The following is a 17,018-nucleotide window of genomic DNA, read 5'->3' as shown; positions in this document are numbered from 1 at the left end:
GTGTTCCGTACTGTTCATTGAAAATCAAACATAGAACAACACAAGCACTTATATTGTACTTTAACTATTTGTACTGTACTATACTGTGCTGTTCTCTTTAACGAATCAAACTGACCCTAAAATAATTTTAGTCGAAAATAAAAGTAATTTTAAAAAATGTGGTGGTATAAAATAATTTTATACATTTTAGGGGGAATTCGTGAAATTTCTCCTTTTTCGTTGGCGCAGAGAAACCCTAAAATCCCCAATCTCTTGATCCTCTCAGAAGGGCGAAGGGAAGTTGGTACTTCTTCTCAAAGGTAACGTCTTTCTTGTTGTTTCTCTTGTTTGTATGCAAGTTCGTGTGGATCTTCTCGCAATGTGAATCACAATCCTTGTTTTTTTATCATTTCTCTTTCGGCTTCCCATTGTCTGGATGGTTATTTTCGTTTCTTGATTGAATCATGATTTGTAGTTTTAGGGGCATTGCGAGCATGATTGTTTCCTTATTCGCTTGGATTGATACATTTTTAAACTATGATTTCTTGCTAGTTGTAATTCTAGTTGTTCAATTAGAAAAAAAAGAAAAAAAAAAAAGGTTTTTTTTCCAAATGCAAGAAGAGCTTCTGACCAAGTAAGCATTTTTCTGGCGTTAGAATCTGAGTTTTTTGGGTATGATTTGTTGGGTACTAGTCTTAAACTTTCATTTAAACAATTGTTAATCATATTTACTGGAAACTTGAGTTCGCACGTTGTTGAGTAAGCCATGCTATTTGTACAGACTAAATTTGCAACATAGACTTTTCTATTCATTGATAGGCATTATTTATTTATGTATATTTAATTTTGTTAGATCAGCAATACTGTGACCTTGAGATATCTTGAATGGTTGCCAATGAGTGGGGAAGTCTTTTTGGTAATTTGTACAAATAGCATTACTCTGGATGACCTTGATGTCGGGGTTGTACTTTGTATTTAAAGTATTGGGTTAGGCTGTTGTTGTACTTGTGACAGTGCTCATTCATTTGGAAGTAATATTTGATTTGGCTGCTCAATGATAATGATTTATTTGCTGCATCTGAATTCTTCAATGCCGCTGTTGTTGTTGTTACTTGCTCTATGTTTATTGAAGTTAAATGTCAACATGGTACAGGTTGAGTTAAGGTGCATTTTTGTTGCATTGGTGAGGCTGTTGTAGCTGCTCACTTGGTGCCACTATAATGGCTTACGAAATCAGCGAAATAAAAAGTGAACTTCTCCAACTTAATTAATTGTGATTTTACTGATGCTTTATGTCAAGTTAGTTCAATAGTCATTCATATAGTTTGATGTCTGTGTTCATCCTTTCCAAATCTTTTTGTTTCTCTTGTTTTTGTTGTTCAATGGAGATGCTGACCTTAATAAACTTTAAATTGGATACTTGAATGTGATTATTTTCTTTGGAATTGTGTAGAGGTTGGCATTGGCCTAATTGGTTGTAGCATTTTCTTCTCAATACTTGGTGTGATTCTTTTCTTTGATAGGGGATTGTTGGCCCTGGGCAATGTAAGCTCTAAATCCTTATCACAGTTATAGACATAAAAACATGGATATTGAATCAACTGATGTTATCCACTGTTTCTTCTTCCAGATATTTTTCTTGTCTGGTGTAGCCATTCTACTTGGTTGGCAATCTACATTGCAGCTTTTCACTCAGAAAAGAAATTTTAAGGTGATCTTAATATATTACCCAAAATGCTTTCTCAATTCTAGTTTTATTTTGTTTATGTCTTTCAAGCTCTTTAGGTTGTGCACAGTTTGTATGCTATGGTGTTTCCATTATAGCATGTGATATCTTATTTCCTTTTGAACCCCATGCAAATTGATACATAGTGATGCATTTGTTGCACTTTACAGAGAAATACCATTATGTGACCTCCACTTTCTTTTATCTCCATGTATATCCATGTTGGATTTCTCTGTATCATTTTCTCTTATTCTTTGTCTTTTCTTGGGTCCTCTTAAAGTTCTTGTAGACAACCTTTTTTTCCTTAGGATGGAAAGGGCATGGAAAAACAGACCTGCATCTAAACTGCCATAAATTTTAAAATGTCTTCAGAATAATTCTGTCTGGTAGCTCTGAAGTTTTTAATTTTTATGGTTCATACCTATGTTTTTATCACTGATTTCTTACAAACATTACATACGAGAACTGTTTCACTTGGTTTTCAGCAGCATGATAGAATGTTTTCTTTTTTATAAGTATCTGAGAAAATGGTGAAATTATTTTCCATGCTTGAGCAAAAGTGATTGTATCGTTTTCTGGTGCTAACTCTTAAAGTTGGTTGCAGGGCTCTCTTTGTTTTCTCGTGGGGCTCTTTCTGATATTTGTTCGCTGGCCCATAGTTGGTATCATCTCTGAAATATATGGTTTGGCTGTTCTTTTTGGGTAATATTTCTTCCTTTGAAGATTTAGGTATAGTTCCTAGTGCATATTGTCCACCTGAACTCACTTTTGCCATCCATTTGTTTTCACATGCAGTGGTTTTTGGCCTTCGACAAAAGTGTTTCTCTTCCAGATACCAGTGTTAGGTTGGCTTTTACAATACCCTTTTCTGGTAAAAAGCCCCTTCACAACTTTCTCTGAGAAAGTTTAATTTTGCTTGTTCGTTACTTTTATCGGTTCTCTTTTTCTGAATGGTATGAATATCATTGAACTGTTCTAGTTTCTTGATCAATTGAGGCGGCTTATTGGCTGAAGATGATGATGCTAGTACTTCCCCAGACGATGTACAAAGGTCAACTCCAAACCCTATTTGAATTTCAAGTGTTGAATAATTTTTACTGTTTGTGAATGAGCTTGTTGCTTCGTATACAAAAGATGCTTTGCCTATCTGTTTGATATTCATGAAACATGTTGACACGCTGTCACCATTTGTTGTGGCTTGCTTAACCAGTATTTTTGCGCAATTTATTCATGTATTTTTTTTGTTGGTGGTAATACACATTACTCTTTAGTTAGATCTACTGATTACACACTTTCACTATGTTTAGTCATATAGTTGTTATCTTGAATTTAGGAGTATTATGAAGATGAATAACATTTACATATTATTGTCCAGATACAGACCATGTTGGCACATATGAAATACCTTATTAGAATTCCTTTTATGTTTACTTGTTCTTTGATATGAAAGAAAACCCTTGGCCCTGGTATTCGATCCTTCTCCATCTGAGTAGAAACCCATACTTTTAAATAATTGAAATCAAGTTCTCAGTAGAAGACAGTTAAATTATATTTCAGTCATGTGGCATAACTTCACCTAAAGTCTTTTCCTTTTTCTCCCCTCTAGAGATCAAATTAACCATGTTGCTTGCAGCGATCGCCAAGATGTTGGTCGTATTGTTAGTCATAGCTTCTGTCAGCAGCATTTGTCTGTGTACTAGTTTCGCACCGTCTTTTTGGGTTTGAATGGCCCGTCATTCATGAGTTTATAAATAGGGTCACATTTACTATCACTGCAAATCTGCAAGGCCTTTTATTCTTCCCTCTGCAATTGCATTCATGGGCATGAACCAACCACTCTTCCTGTCTCATTTTCATCATGTAAATCTTTCTTCGCGGATACTATCCTTTGAATTACATCTTGTTTTGAATCTCAGAGTGCTTCATAAGTATTCGACACATGATTAGGCTGATGCCAACCTCTGGTTCTGTTTATTATCATCAGTAAGCAGCAAATTGTTTGTCTATAAACATTCTGACATTTGGTAAACTCAGGTTGCAACTTCAATGAGGGTGGAGCTTATTTTGTATATGTGCTGAATTTGCCATCACTATTCATATCATTAACTGCAACCATACCTGTTTGCTGTCTCATTACATTATTATTTATCAACCTTCCTTATTCATTCCATTTATGAGCAAAATTTATCTCTGAATTCATTCAGGTACTCTAATTTCCATGACAGAGATGAAGTAAAGCTTAGACATTGAGGCTTGTTGAGGTCCTTAAATGACACAAGGACGGCAGGGCATCTAACTAAGTTGGCCAATTACTAAGGGCTAGTGCATGAGAAAAAATGGAACTATGTGAATGGTAGTCTTAAAAGCTTATCCCAAATGTTGATGTATGTTCTGAAGAAATATTTAAGTGGTTGTCTCTTCTTCACACAAACAAGGGAATGAGTAAATGCTGCATTTATAAGGCACCATGTCACACTTGTTTGAACTTTGGAAAGCTTGGTTTCTGCAACAAATGAATAATGGGAGCCTTGAAGGGAAAAGGATTGGTTCCCAACAATTCAATGCACCCCAAGTTGAGGCACAGACAAATATATATATATATATATATAACTCTTATATGTCTATTATGATTTAACACCTATTTTATGTGAAATGAGAAAAAGTTATCTCACTAATTCAAAAATATTTTGATTGTTTTATATTTTTAAAATTTCCAAATATTTTTTAGTTTATAAGTTATTAATATAGAAGAATAATTCAAGTATTTATTTATTTAATTATTTGTTTATTTGTTTATGAAAAAAAAGTAGTTTGAACATTTACAATTATTATAATTCATAAATTAACAAAAATTCTTCACAATATTATCTTGATGCTAATTGGTAGATTTTACTTAACATATGTAAAATAAATGTTATGTTACAATAAAGATATAAGATGAGGGTCATATGCAATGATGAACTAAAATATCTTAAGAGAAGCAAATACAATTTTTATTTATTTATTGATTTATTTATTTCAAATTAAAAGAATAACAAATTAAGACTACCTTGAACAACATAATAGAATATACATCTTACGTTTATCAAATTAACCATAAAAAAGAAAAGTATACAGTTAAGAGTAGGAGTATAACCTTAAATTTTTTCAAGCAATCAAAAACAGATCCAAAGTTGATGTGTCTTCCTTCTGTTTTTGTTTTGAAGCTCATGTAAAATGCTGTGGATCATCAATCAATCAATGAATGAAGTTTGTTTTGAAGAAGTTTCAAATAATCTTTTTGTGCTTGTTGATGAAGTGATATGCCACCAACCAGGTTCCATAAACTTCCTTGTGATTTCCTGAAATGCTTCTAAACATGGTTCACATTCAAAAATTACATACACAAACAATCTAACAATAAATATTAAACATGAACACTTATTGAGTAATTTGAGAAACATTAATGAACAAGTAATCATAATACATCAAGTTGATGAACAATAACTACAAAAATAGGTGGCATCATCAAGATTGAAGACTACTCTCTCTCTCTCTCTCTCTCTCTCTCTTGAAAAACCAAAAAAAGACCATAAATTGAACATTAAATAGGTTCGTGCCCCAACAACCAAAGAGGAGGCGCCTCAACTTATTTATGACTGTAGTTGGCACTGGTTTAGGGAACCACAACACTCTATATTTATTCCCTTAAGGCCATGCCGGTTTAGAGTTTCAACATTCAACACTAACTTTAATGATTTATCCACTAATCAAACATGTCTAATTCAATCACCATGTACCTTTGTAAAGTCAAGTGAAATTAAAGGAAATGTTTCTTTACATCTATAATCATTTATAAAATAAATTTATATTTTGAAATATATGTATTTATGTATGTACTATTGTACATGAACTATACCTTTACATAAACATTGGTCCTTAAGCTCAAAAGATTCATTTTGATCGTTGAAACAACAAAAACAATGCAAGAATAGTTCCTAATGTATCAAAAAAGCAATGCACTAAAGCAAATTTATTTTTGAGGACCAAAACAAATTTTTAGATATAGTTCATAGAACAAGATAACACTTATATCTAGAATATAAAGAAAAGTTATATGAGAGTATCTGAATTCGAAAGTATCAATACTTTGAAAAGTAAAAAATATGAAAATACGATGAAAATATATATATGGAATCAGGTACAAAGATAATAAAGTCTATATGCCAAAAAAGAACTTAATATTTGGTACCAAACTAACAAATTAGGTGACTCATCTTCATACAATGGTGTAAAACATCGGTATCTTAGAATTTGTAGCAAAGCTAGATAGAATAAGTGATAGATCATGGTGATGTCAATGCAGAGTAATAGTAGGCAGGTCAGTTAAGAAGAAGTGAGTGAAGAAGAAGAGAGTAGTAGTAGAGTATAAAGCATTTAAGAATACTCTACTAGTCACCTTAAATGCCAGACCTGCCCTTCTTTATAAGGGTTCGATGAAGACCATTTAAGATCCCTCTTAAGTGTCCCACGCTCCACCTGCATGACCCTATCAATCAAGGGAGAGGGGAAGTTGGCCGTTTACTTAGTTGCCTCTCTTCTTCCCCTCCAAAACTCTTCTTCATTTAATCCTTCCTTCTCTCCAATCTATATCACTTTATATATCTATATATATAGGAAGTTGTAAGAAAGAAAGAAAAAGAGTGTTGCTAATACCTTTGAGAGAGTAAAAAGGGTGATGGATCATCCAGAGCTCTCACTAGGACCCTCCTTATCAACCTTTGCTCTTAGTGCCAATAGCTCCTCTACTGATTCAGAATCCACTACAAAGAAGAAGAGGAAGTACACTTGGGATGAGCCTATGAGATTTACAAACATTGAGCTCAACCTTAATGATCCTTTGCCTCTTGACTGGGAACAGTGCCTCGATCTTCATGTGAGTTCTTCACTTTTTTTTCCTTCTAATTTTGGCTTTTGTGTTTGTGTCTTAATGGCATGAATTTTCTATGTGCAGTCAGGACGGATGTATTACCTGAATAGGAAAACGTTGAAGAGGAGTTTGACTAGGCCAAAGGAACAGAAGCTGGATTTGGAGTTAAATATCTCAAACTTCTCGGGTTCTATGGAAAGGACTGGCTCCGCAAGTTCAGATGATCTCAGGAAACAGAGTAGCTCAAGTGGAAACATGGTGGCTGTGGCTTGTGCTAATTGTCATCTTCTTGTCATGCTCTGCAGGTCATCACCGTTATGTCCAAACTGCAAGTACATGCATCCTCTGCTGCCTAAGCAACAAACTCCATCTCGAGGGATAGAGGCAGTGAAACCTTTGGAAACCTTAAGCCTGTTGCATTAGTTTCCAAGAATGAAAAATAAGTGTTCTTGCTAGTGACTTGATTGATGTTTGGTGGAGTTTTGTTCATAGTATGAAAATCATATATGATCAACAAGCTAGTGATAAGTGTATGGATATTTTGCTTCCTATGCTAATGTTTGTATGCAATAGATATCTTCTAGGAATGCACATATAAACACTTGCATTTTAAGGAGCAATGGATTAGAACATGCAGTATATGGCAAGGCAGTTCATCCATCAAAATAGTCAATATTTCGAAGTTATTTTTTGGGAAGGAAAAGGCATAGAACTCACAGCTTTTAGGACTTCTAAGCATGGTGTTGCACATTCCTATGCTGATCTCTGTTAGTGTTTGAGTGGAAGGTGCAACTTCCAAGGAACAGGGATGGTTGAGCACTTAATCTGCCCATGATGTCAACTTCATTTCATCTGTCTAAGAGTTAGGTCCCACTTTTGATTTTTCTTGCATTCCAATCAATAGCTTTGACGAATCCAAAATGAACTTGTATTCAAAATGCATTCATTGTTATGGGACTAATAAGCTTCCAACTTTTCTCTCAAGCACAATCCCAGCGAGTTAAGATGTATTTATGGTCTTCATTCCTGCAAAACTAAGTACTTATGTCACAGTGACCTGATAGTTCTCCCTGAAAGCTGCATGTTTTCGGTCTTTCAGTGGGCTCCCCTTAAAACAGAGTAGTAGATAAGTGAGGATTATGATCATATGAACTTGTTTCTCTTTAAGAAGCAATAAGATATCCTCATTGTCTATGCTTGAATCTGAATTGGATATACAGCACATCAAGGATGCCATAAATTTCTTCAGATAGAATATGAGATTTATCTGCGGATAAGAACTCATGGAACTTACCATCCACCTCTATTGAGCTGAAACCGGGAGTCTTCTTGACTCCTCTTTCTCTCATCATCCTTCTCACTTTCTTCACCTCATTCCATTTCTCCTTGCCTGCGTACAGATTTGATAGGAGGATGTAAATACCACTATCTCCAGGGTCCAAACCAAGTAGTTTATCTCCTGCACATGTACCTAATTCCACATTCCCATGAATCCTACAAGCATTTAGAATCGCACCCCATCCTGCTGCATCTGGCTCCATTGGCATTCTCTTCACCAGTTCAAAAACATCTTCTAAAAGCCCAACTCTACTAAGTAAATCAATCAGGCATGCATAATGTTCTACCCTTGGTTCAATGCCAAACACAGTTTTCATCTCTTCGAAATGTTTGCGCCCCTTCGCAACTAAGCCACTATGATTACATGCAGAGAGGACGCCAACAAATGTTATATCATCAGGTAATACTCCCTCGCTCTTCATTTGCTCAAAAAGGCTAAGGGCCTCCTCTCCATAACCATGAATCGCATAGCCAGTGATAATGGAGTTCCAAGAGACCGAATTCCTCTTTGGCATCTCATTGAACAGTTTGGCTGCTGTACTGAGATCTCCACATTTAGCATACATGTCTATAAACGCATTAACCAAATTCACACCAACAATGATTTGTTTCTCAAGTATATAGTGATCATAAATCCATCTACCAAGATCCAAGCAACCAGTTTGTGCACAAGAAGAAAGCACGCTGACAAGAGTAGCATCTATAGGCTCCACTGATGCAGCAACCATTGCACGAAACATTTCCAACGCTTTGTCTGGTTGATTGGCCTGCGAGTAACCTGCTATCATACTACTCCATGATACCGCATTCTTTTCAGGCATGTCATCAAAAATTTGCCTTGCAAGCTCTAAATCACCACTTTTGGCATATGCATTCAGCAAGCTAGTCCATGAGAAAACATCCTTCGTTTCCATACCATCAAAAACCTTCCTAGCAGAACCGACACAACAACATTTTCCATACATGTCCACCAATGCATTCAACAAGTTAACAGTCACATTAAAATCACTCTTTTCTATAATGGCATGCACTGATTTTCCCAGATTCAATACACCAATCTGCAAGCAAGCGGAAAGCACTGTGATCATAGTAACCTCATTCGGCCTCACATCCGAAGTTCGCATCAAACAGAACATCCTAAAAGCCTCAAAACCAAATCCACTCCGCGCATACACATCAATCATCGTTGTCCATGAAAAAATATCTTTTTGAGGAATTTCATCAAACACCTTGCGTGCACAACCAACCCGGCCATGCTCCGCATAAAAATGAACCAAACTATTCTCCACAACGAGATCAAACTCAAAACCAAGCTTACAAACCAAAGAATGAACTCCTTCACCAACTGAAACACAAGCAAACTTCTCACAAGCCTTGAGAGCAAACACGAAACTCCGAGCGTCCGGCTCGACTGGTTCACGCATCAACGCAATGAAGTAAAGGAGAGCCATTGAAGGGAGTGTGGACCTCGTGTAACCTCTGATCATGGTGTTGTACATGAAGGTGTTGGGTTGGGGGGATTGCGCGAAGACGAGGCGGGCGTGGGGCATTTGGGGAGGGTTGGAGAGGGCACAGAAGGCTAGGACGCGGCTGGCGGGGAAGCAATGGAAGATAAGCCCAGTGCGTGTCAGTTGGGCTTGGATTTGCTTGAGCTCGGGCATGGAGGAGCAGGACTCCATGGCGACTAGGGTTTGGTTAGTGATGAGTAGGTTGTGGTTGGAGTTCCAGGTTGGTTTTGGCCTGGAAAGGGAGGAGAAGCGGAGGAGAAGAGGCGCCATTGATGAGCTCTGAGCTCTAGTGAAGAAGAAGTCTAATGTTATTAGGAGTTGAGTTTTCGCGGGAAAGTCGGCGGGCCAATGATTGGGCCTTACTTATAGAGCCCATAATGTAATTGGGCTTGTCTTAAACTCCATGGCCCCGCCCAAAAGAGCAGGAAACTTTTTTTTTTAGAAGCCAATAATTTGGTACTTATAATGTAATTCAGATTCGATTATTTATTCACCTCAAGAATTACATTATTCTAGATTAAAGGATGGTAATTTATTATTGTTATTATTTTTGACAAATAGGCGATAAACGCCTTCCATTTAAAAGAAATTTAGAGATGTGCACAACTTAATATCTCAATGTCTTTGTTTTATATGAATTTTGAGGTTCGATCTCAGGTTTTCTTTGAAATGAACATTCAAATAGTTCAAGTGGTCATTAACAAAGGATAATAATTTATGGTTATATCAACTCAAATTAATATTTTATGCTATCTCTTTAATAATTTTTTTTAAAATTAAAATAGGTATGAGTAACACATTTTGATATTTTAGATTTTTTATTTGAAAATATAAAAATTGAATTACGTAATTTACCTTTAATTTACCACAATAGTTGAGGTTTTAATTTTATCAATTGAATTGAATAGCATAGATTAATTCTAATTAGTTGAAGCAAATGGTTGTTGTTTATTCCATCAAATAATTGTCCTCTATATATTGAGTGCATATTGGAATTCCCTTTCCTTATATCTGGAATAGAAAAGTCTCTAGTACCATACCGGCATTGTGAGTATACCTACACATATAGAAATATATACCCTACCCAAAATATTGAACTTTACTCTAATCCCTAAACTTTATAAAATATACATGTTTAATTATATGAACAGTGCCAGAAGCAAGGACTTGCCTGGCTCCTTAGGCATGCAAGTTTAGTACGTCAATACTGGGCATAAAGGTCCGCGTTCACTAAACAACAAAAAATTATCAAACCTATAAAATTTGAATTTTGTTGAATAAAATCTCATCTTTTTTATAGCAGTCATCTACTGAGTTAGCATTTGACATAAAAATCACATGTAATGCCATAAACAGTTATCATTGTTTAATAAAATAAATAAAGAAAGAAACCAATGACAACCAACAAAAAACTATTATAATATAAGTTTTAAATTTTATTAAATAAAATCTCCACTTTTTTATACCCGTCACCTGGAATACCAATCAGTGGACAGTCGTCGTCGTTTGATGAAATAAATATAGAAAGAAATCACATCACAACAATAAAGAATTATAAAGTGCAAATGAAAAAATAAATAAATAAACAAGAAAAAAGAAATTTTTCATGGTGGAAACAAACTGATTGTAAATGGTAATGTTCAAAAAACAATTACCTCTTCTAAATTTTTATTAGTCTGATCCAGCCCATTTGACCTTTTCCACTTATCCCTATAAAACCCTAACCAAACAAAGAAACAAAACCTAGGTATAACATATATATAATTTACATCAAGAGCTAGCTCTCTAATAATGAATATCATTTATTCTCCAGACGAAACGCCAGATTCAATATACTGAACATCATCACTGAAATCCATACACACAGACAATATAACTAATCCAGTCAGATTTCAGAGCTGCACCAAAACAAAGAGTACTACACTAAAGTAATAATTAAGATAAGTAGATAACCATCTCCCACTTTCATTATCACACACCTGAAAACATCTTGTACCTTATACATGTCATGAAGGTATATAAACCTTCAAACACCACCACCTTAACAACAACAACAACAACAACAACAACAACAACAACAACAGTGAAAACAACAACAGCAGCAACACATCAAGCATAGAACATGATAAAGAGCTCTTGGAAACTGAACATGAGTACTCATGAGTCTCATGTCTGTTTAGATCATCACTAGGAGCTCAATCATGTTCATGCATACAAGTACAACATAGAGTACCACAAAGTGAGTTCTGTGATATATAGATTATGTAGTAGTAGTAGTAGTAGTCTGTGGGTGATGGATTGGGTTTCAGTTGTGATCTACCCGCGCTTATACATGGTAGTGAAGCGTCTTGCCCAGAGATGCTTTCCTTTGAAGATGAACTTGGCCTTCTCATTGCCATTGAGAACACGCAGCATTGTTTCTTCATGCCAGAAAGATACGCGGGCGAAGAGAGGTTCGGCCCCCGGCTTTGTCACAGTCTGCACACTCACTGACTCCACATCTCCAAAGCGACTGTGTCATGCATCCACAAAACAAGAAGATGAATCTTAGGGCATACAATAGGATACATGATGAATCTATCTATGTATGTGTGTGTATATATATATATATACATATATATCCCCTAATATATCTTAAACTAGACCAGTTGTTTGTTATCTCTTCAATGGTCATTGCTTCAATCCTTCAAACTCATTTCAGTGTTTCATGTACAGTTGAAAAGAAAGAAAGTCACTAAACATTTAGTTTATGAACATTTGATAGCTCACATTTCTTACAGAATGTTTGATGTATGTTTTAAGTTGAATGAAAGAGTTTAAAGGTATTTAACTAATAAATTATGCAAAATAAAAGAAGTTGAATGTTGCTAGAATGATTCCCCTACTGTCATAGGTTTGATTGTTATTGTTCAGACATGTTGTTATGTAGTTCATGAGCTCAACTGAAGTGTTAAACATCACATGGAATTTGAAGGAAAGCAAAGTTATTTCATACAACTAGATCATTTCTGTGTTCATGTGCATTTAGAATGCAAGAAATCAATTAATGCAATAGTTTGAGATGAATGAGCAATAATTTGACAACCTTCTTTTCTTACACAATCAATTTTTCATGTATGTTTCAAGTTGAATGAAAGAGTTTGAAGGTATTGAATTAAACAGTCATGCAATATTATGCCATGTTTAGCAGAGATGAATATATAACTTCCCTTGACTTAATCTATACAGGTGTCAAATATCACAACTAATTTGGATGAATTAAGGGAAGTTATCTCAGACAACTTCATTAATTCAATGCTCATGTAAATTTGGAATGAAAGATATCAATGCAATTGTTTGAGATTCATCAAGCCATGAACATTTAATAGTTTAGTTACATTTGTTACAGACCATCTATCTTTCTGTGGTTCTATATATTTATAGAGTTTTCGGGGGAAAAATTGGTATCAAGTAATAAACATAAACAGATAAACATATTTATTAAATAAACTCATATTGATCACTAAATAGATTGCAAGCACATGAAATCTATGCCATGGGAAGAGTTATACTTTTCCTAGATACAAATAATAGAAGAATTTTTTGCATATATATTTTGTGCAACGATATTTACTTTTCCTAGGATACAAATAATAGAAGAAATTTTCTCATAACTATTGTTGTTGTGGATATCCTATTATTGTCCCCAAACAGTATATGATTATGTAATTTTAATAAAAAGATAAAGCTCATCCACCTATATATAATTCTTAGCATGTCTCTCTTCCTTTTTATTTTTATTGTTTGGGAGACAAGTTACAATTATATACTTAATATTATTACTTTAAACTATTTCTGTTAAGACCACTAATTGCTTCATGAGATTGCTTCTCTAAATCCTCAATTCTCAACTATTTCTATTCAACTTTGAGAAAACCCTCTAAAAAGGATCCCAACTTGCACAAAATTTCAATAGAAAATATAAATATGATTGAACAATTTAATTTGTTGTCTATAATTTTTGAATTCTTAGCGAATGGATAAAAGTCTGTATTAACAGGAATGCAGGTCATCACTCTGTTTGTCTATTTGAAAAAAAAAAAATTCAAAGTTTATCAATCAGACAAAAATATATTGATCAAATTTCATTCTGTCGGTCTAATAATAGAAAATTCTATCTTATAAACAACATAGTTGAATTACGCCTATCATATGATGCCACGTGGTATCCCTATGTTTTTAAACTAATATCCTCTTGCGATATTTGCTTGTTGACTATATATTATGTCTTTGTTGTTTCATTGTCCGCCTCCACGCTATCACAAATTTTCTTTTATTATTTCCGGTCTTCATTTGAATTTCCTCAATCAATTTCTTTCATTTATGTTAATAAGTATATTTTTAATGTTCATAATCTCTAACTTTTAGTAATCACAAAACAAGTTTTAGAGTTAAAACCCTATTATTTCTCATAGTTGCATTTGTAGTAAGACAATGAATGGCAACTAATTAAGTGAGAATTCAAGGGAACTTAAAGCCGTCAAAATGTCTTATCATTATAAAATTAAATCGATGAGAGGGACATGGATTTATCTTACCTAAATCTCCTTTCTCTTTTTAAAATATATTAATGGAAAAAAGTCAGTATCTTCATCTTGTTGTAAAAAAGAAAGTATTTGCATGCTCCTATTTAGGAGTCAAATCCTCGAGCTTTACAATATCATCCAAAAAAATTTTTACTAACTCATGAGGATTTCCATTTATAATACCCATTTGTTGATAATGAAATAAATGAAGCCCAAGAAAGTCAATATAGTGATAATTAAGGGTATAAATCCTATGACATGCATGTTTACGCCCGTACATAGCTAATCTGAGAATAGTTGGAGAAGATGACTCTATTGTAGCATTGATAAGAAAAGGTTTATAGGTTTACACCCTTAATTTACAATTTGAAAATTGTGAAACATGCAAAAGATCTTTAAAGATATTTTAATTTGAAACAATATATGTGAATATAAAATGATATATAAGAAGAGGATGAGATAAATGTATCCCTCTTTATGCACATATAGTGTTAAGGTATAATTAAGTGAAATTTGGATATTTTTCACCCTATCTTAATAATCCCTATCCCTTTGAAGGGTGTTTGGATTGTAATCTTGAAATATGTAGTATGTAGACTTATCTCCATCTTATACTTATTCCAAATTCCCCTTTATCTTGTTTTGGTTGGTCTATATCATCTTGCTTTGGTTCTTCATCTTCTTTACTCCTTTGTATTGAAATGCATGTTACTAATTAATGGATTACTTACAAAGGTTGTTGCCTTTTTCATCTTTTCCTTTATTTAGTGTTTATTTGTTTTTGTTTTTCTAATTAGTTCTAGCAATGCATAATTCCTATGAATAAAAGCTAGAAATATATATAGGTTTTTTTTTTCTAATTATTTTCCCATCATTGTATGCTATTTTTTTTTTTTACCAAGATTCATCTATATTAATATATGCTAAAAAAATCACCCCTTATTTGAATTGAACTACAAAATCGATAAAAAATAAAATAAAATTTAAGCAAACGATAAAAGATAAATTTGAAGTATAAAATATATACTAAAAATATGGATAAATAATGGAAATAAGAATAACTTGTTCTCTTTGTCGAAAAATAACCAAATTAAGTTGACCAAATACTATTTTCATAATTAAAAATAAGTACACAAATAGTTATCTTTGTTAATTTTAATTTGTTATTCAGTGATAATAAACAAAATTAGCAAGCTATTTTTTAATAAAATTAACAATGAAAATTTGAATTAGTCCATCATTTATCAAACACAACCATATAGTTAATAAAAAAAATTCAAAATAAATAAATAAATGAATAATTAATTTATAAATAAAAACTCAAATTATTTTTTTTTATCTTGAGTATATATATATATATAATGACTACCATTAACTCTTTGAGATCTATGATATTATCTTCTCCAAATGCAATTCAATATTTGCTTCAAAGTCTCCATCATATGGCTACCAAAAAAGGGCCTTCAAGGATTTAATGCAAGATCAAAACATGCATGCATCTCTCCATTTCTCATTTTCTTCTCAACCACTGAAACTTCCCTCCCCCTTACCACCTTGAGCAATCTAACACAAACCCTAAACTAGATCTCTCTCTCCCTCTCTCTTTCTTTCTCTCTATCTCCATCCATCCATCCATCCATCTATCCATCAAGAACCAAATGTGCACAAAAGATTGAACAGGCAAGCAGGATCTAGAGATACAGTGCAAGAAAACAACCAAAAGAGAAAGAGTTCACAGCCAGAAATGGAAACAGTACTAAGAGAGGTGTGCAATCCACCAAAATACATACCTCATGAAGAAAACATAGAGGTCTTCTTCAGTAAGAGGGTAGCCATTGGAGAAGGTGACGAAGAGAGTCCTCTGGTCTCTTTCCATTTGTTCGATGCGGTGAAAGGATCGGTGGTGATGAGGAGGGCAGTTGATAGTGGACAATGGATGGTAAGGCCTAGCAGTGGAATTCATTTGATGGGTAGGATCAGTAACAAGCTGTGCATTTGCAGCAGTAGGAGGAGGAGGATGACGACGATGAAGAGAGGCTGAGGAGAGATTGGAGATGCCGCTGTTGATTGGAGTGCCGAAGAGAAGGTTGAGTTCTTGTCGGAAACGAATGGCGCGTTCGAGGTCTTGAGAAGGATGGGACAAGAGGGAGCGGGCGGAGGAGGAGGATGAGCTGGTACCTTCGCCGTGAGGGATGTGGAGATGTGACATTTGATGGAGGAGGCGATCCATGTGGAGGAGCTGAGCTTGGCGTTGGATATCGTCGAAGGCTCTGAAGCAGACGCTGGAGAGGTAGTAGGAGATGCCGTGGATGGCGGCGTGACGGAGGTCGGCGTTGGGACGGAAATGGTCTGAGGGTTCGAGACGGAGAGCGTCGATGAAGGCTTCGGCGACGCCGGCGATCAGGAGGAGAGAGACTCCGGTGAGGGATTGGGCCCGGCGGATGATGTCTGGGTGGCCGATCTCGGAGAGCCAGAGCCAGAAGGCGATGATCTCCATGGCACGGAAAGGATCGAGAGAGAGGTCGAGAACCATGCGAGCGAAGAGACGGCGCTCGGTGGCGTGGTAGGCCCGGATGGCTTCGATGGGAACAGAAGAGGATGATGATGATGATGATGATGATGATGCTGATGATGAAGAGTTCATGGTTAGTTTGGAAAGGTGATCAGTGATAGATCAGAAAAGAGAGAATGAGAGAGAGAGAGAGAGTATGTGTAGAGAAGGGTTTGGATAAGAGGGAAAAAAGGAAGGGTTTTAGAGAGGAGGAAAAAGGAAGAAGATGGAAGGAGTGAGAAGAGATAGTGCAAGTGGTTGAGACTAGAGAGGAGAAGGAGAAGGAGAAGGAGAAGGAGAAGGAGAAAGGGAGGGGTGGACGCTTGGAAAGAGGCTGTTGCAGTATTGGCAGTGCATATGGGGGGAGATGACGTTGAGCCAAATATGGCAAGTGTCTTGGGGAGTTGTCTTTTTGTGGTGGTGAGAATGGAAGTGTGGAGTC

At 35.1% G+C, this 17,018-nt stretch overlaps 4 protein-coding genes across 5 annotated transcripts; 2 read left to right on the top strand and 2 right to left on the bottom strand.

Moving 5' to 3' along the window:
• The first annotated feature begins 207 nt into the window (after positions 1 to 207).
• LOC120260579 (vesicle transport protein GOT1) lies at positions 208 to 4,308 on the top strand. Of its 2 annotated transcripts, none has more exons than XM_039268090.1 (8): positions 208 to 299; positions 1,133 to 1,227; positions 1,433 to 1,524; positions 1,610 to 1,690; positions 2,310 to 2,407; positions 2,501 to 2,576; positions 2,685 to 2,756; positions 3,931 to 4,308. In XM_039268090.1, exons 2-7 carry the CDS (start codon positions 1,200 to 1,202, stop codon positions 2,715 to 2,717), a joined length of 408 nt encoding a protein of 135 aa, XP_039124024.1. In that variant the 5' UTR covers positions 208 to 299; positions 1,133 to 1,199; the 3' UTR covers positions 2,718 to 2,756; positions 3,931 to 4,308. The 2 variants fall into 2 exon arrangements, with proteins under 2 accessions (XP_039124024.1, XP_039124023.1); XM_039268089.1 differs by having other exon boundaries at positions 3,910 to 4,306.
• A 1,996-nt stretch (positions 4,309 to 6,304) lies between these two features.
• LOC120259837 lies at positions 6,305 to 7,171 on the top strand. The gene is made up of 2 exons (XM_039267285.1): positions 6,305 to 6,620; positions 6,699 to 7,171. Exons 1-2 carry the CDS (start codon positions 6,423 to 6,425, stop codon positions 7,035 to 7,037), a joined length of 537 nt encoding a protein of 178 aa, XP_039123219.1. The 5' UTR covers positions 6,305 to 6,422; the 3' UTR covers positions 7,038 to 7,171.
• A 191-nt stretch (positions 7,172 to 7,362) lies between these two features.
• LOC120259836 (pentatricopeptide repeat-containing protein At2g22410, mitochondrial-like) lies at positions 7,363 to 9,817 on the bottom strand. The gene has a single exon (XM_039267284.1). It carries the CDS (start codon positions 9,728 to 9,730, stop codon positions 7,799 to 7,801), a length of 1,932 nt encoding a protein of 643 aa, XP_039123218.1. The 5' UTR covers positions 9,731 to 9,817; the 3' UTR covers positions 7,363 to 7,798.
• A 1,959-nt stretch (positions 9,818 to 11,776) lies between these two features.
• On the bottom strand, positions 11,777 to 16,669 carry LOC120261840. Its single transcript, XM_039269845.1, has 2 exons — positions 15,816 to 16,669; positions 11,777 to 11,972 (listed from the first exon to the last, which is right to left on the bottom strand). Exons 1-2 carry the CDS (start codon positions 16,667 to 16,669, stop codon positions 11,777 to 11,779), a joined length of 1,050 nt encoding a protein of 349 aa, XP_039125779.1.
• Positions 16,670 to 17,018: the final 349 nt, after the last annotated feature.

This window comes from Dioscorea cayenensis, chromosome 5 (genome assembly GCF_009730915.1).
Source record: "Dioscorea cayenensis subsp. rotundata cultivar TDr96_F1 chromosome 5, TDr96_F1_v2_PseudoChromosome.rev07_lg8_w22 25.fasta, whole genome shotgun sequence".
Classification (NCBI taxonomy): Eukaryota; Viridiplantae; Streptophyta; class Magnoliopsida; order Dioscoreales; family Dioscoreaceae; genus Dioscorea; species Dioscorea cayenensis.
This window is presented reverse-complemented; position numbering and strand designations above follow the sequence as displayed.

What these genes read in the sequence shown, in the direction of transcription:
- LOC120260579 (XM_039268090.1), top strand. Translation starts at nt 1,200, where the DNA reads ATGGCTTACGAAATCAGCGAAATAAAAA. An exon ending in CTCAGAAAAGAAATTTTAAG is followed by an intron (nt 1,691 to 2,309) that starts GTGATCTTAATA and finishes AGTTGGTTGCAG; the next exon opens with GGCTCTCTTTGTTTTCTCGT. An exon ending in TTTTACAATACCCTTTTCTG is followed by an intron (nt 2,577 to 2,684) that starts GTAAAAAGCCCC and finishes GAACTGTTCTAG; the next exon opens with TTTCTTGATCAATTGAGGCG.
- LOC120259837 (XM_039267285.1), top strand. Translation starts at nt 6,423, where the DNA reads ATGGATCATCCAGAGCTCTCACTAGGACCCTCCTTATCAACCTTTGCT. An exon ending in AACAGTGCCTCGATCTTCAT is followed by an intron (nt 6,621 to 6,698) that starts GTGAGTTCTTCA and finishes TTCTATGTGCAG; the next exon opens with TCAGGACGGATGTATTACCT.
- LOC120259836 (XM_039267284.1), bottom strand. Translation starts at nt 9,730, where the DNA reads ATGGCGCCTCTTCTCCTCCGCTTCTCCTCCCTTTCCAGGCCAAAACCA.
- LOC120261840 (XM_039269845.1), bottom strand. Translation starts at nt 16,669, where the DNA reads ATGAACTCTTCATCATCAGCATCATCATCATCATCATCATCATCATCC. An exon ending in CTCTATGTTTTCTTCATGAG is followed by an intron (nt 11,973 to 15,815) that starts GTATGTATTTTG and finishes TGCATGACACAG; the next exon opens with TCGCTTTGGAGATGTGGAGT.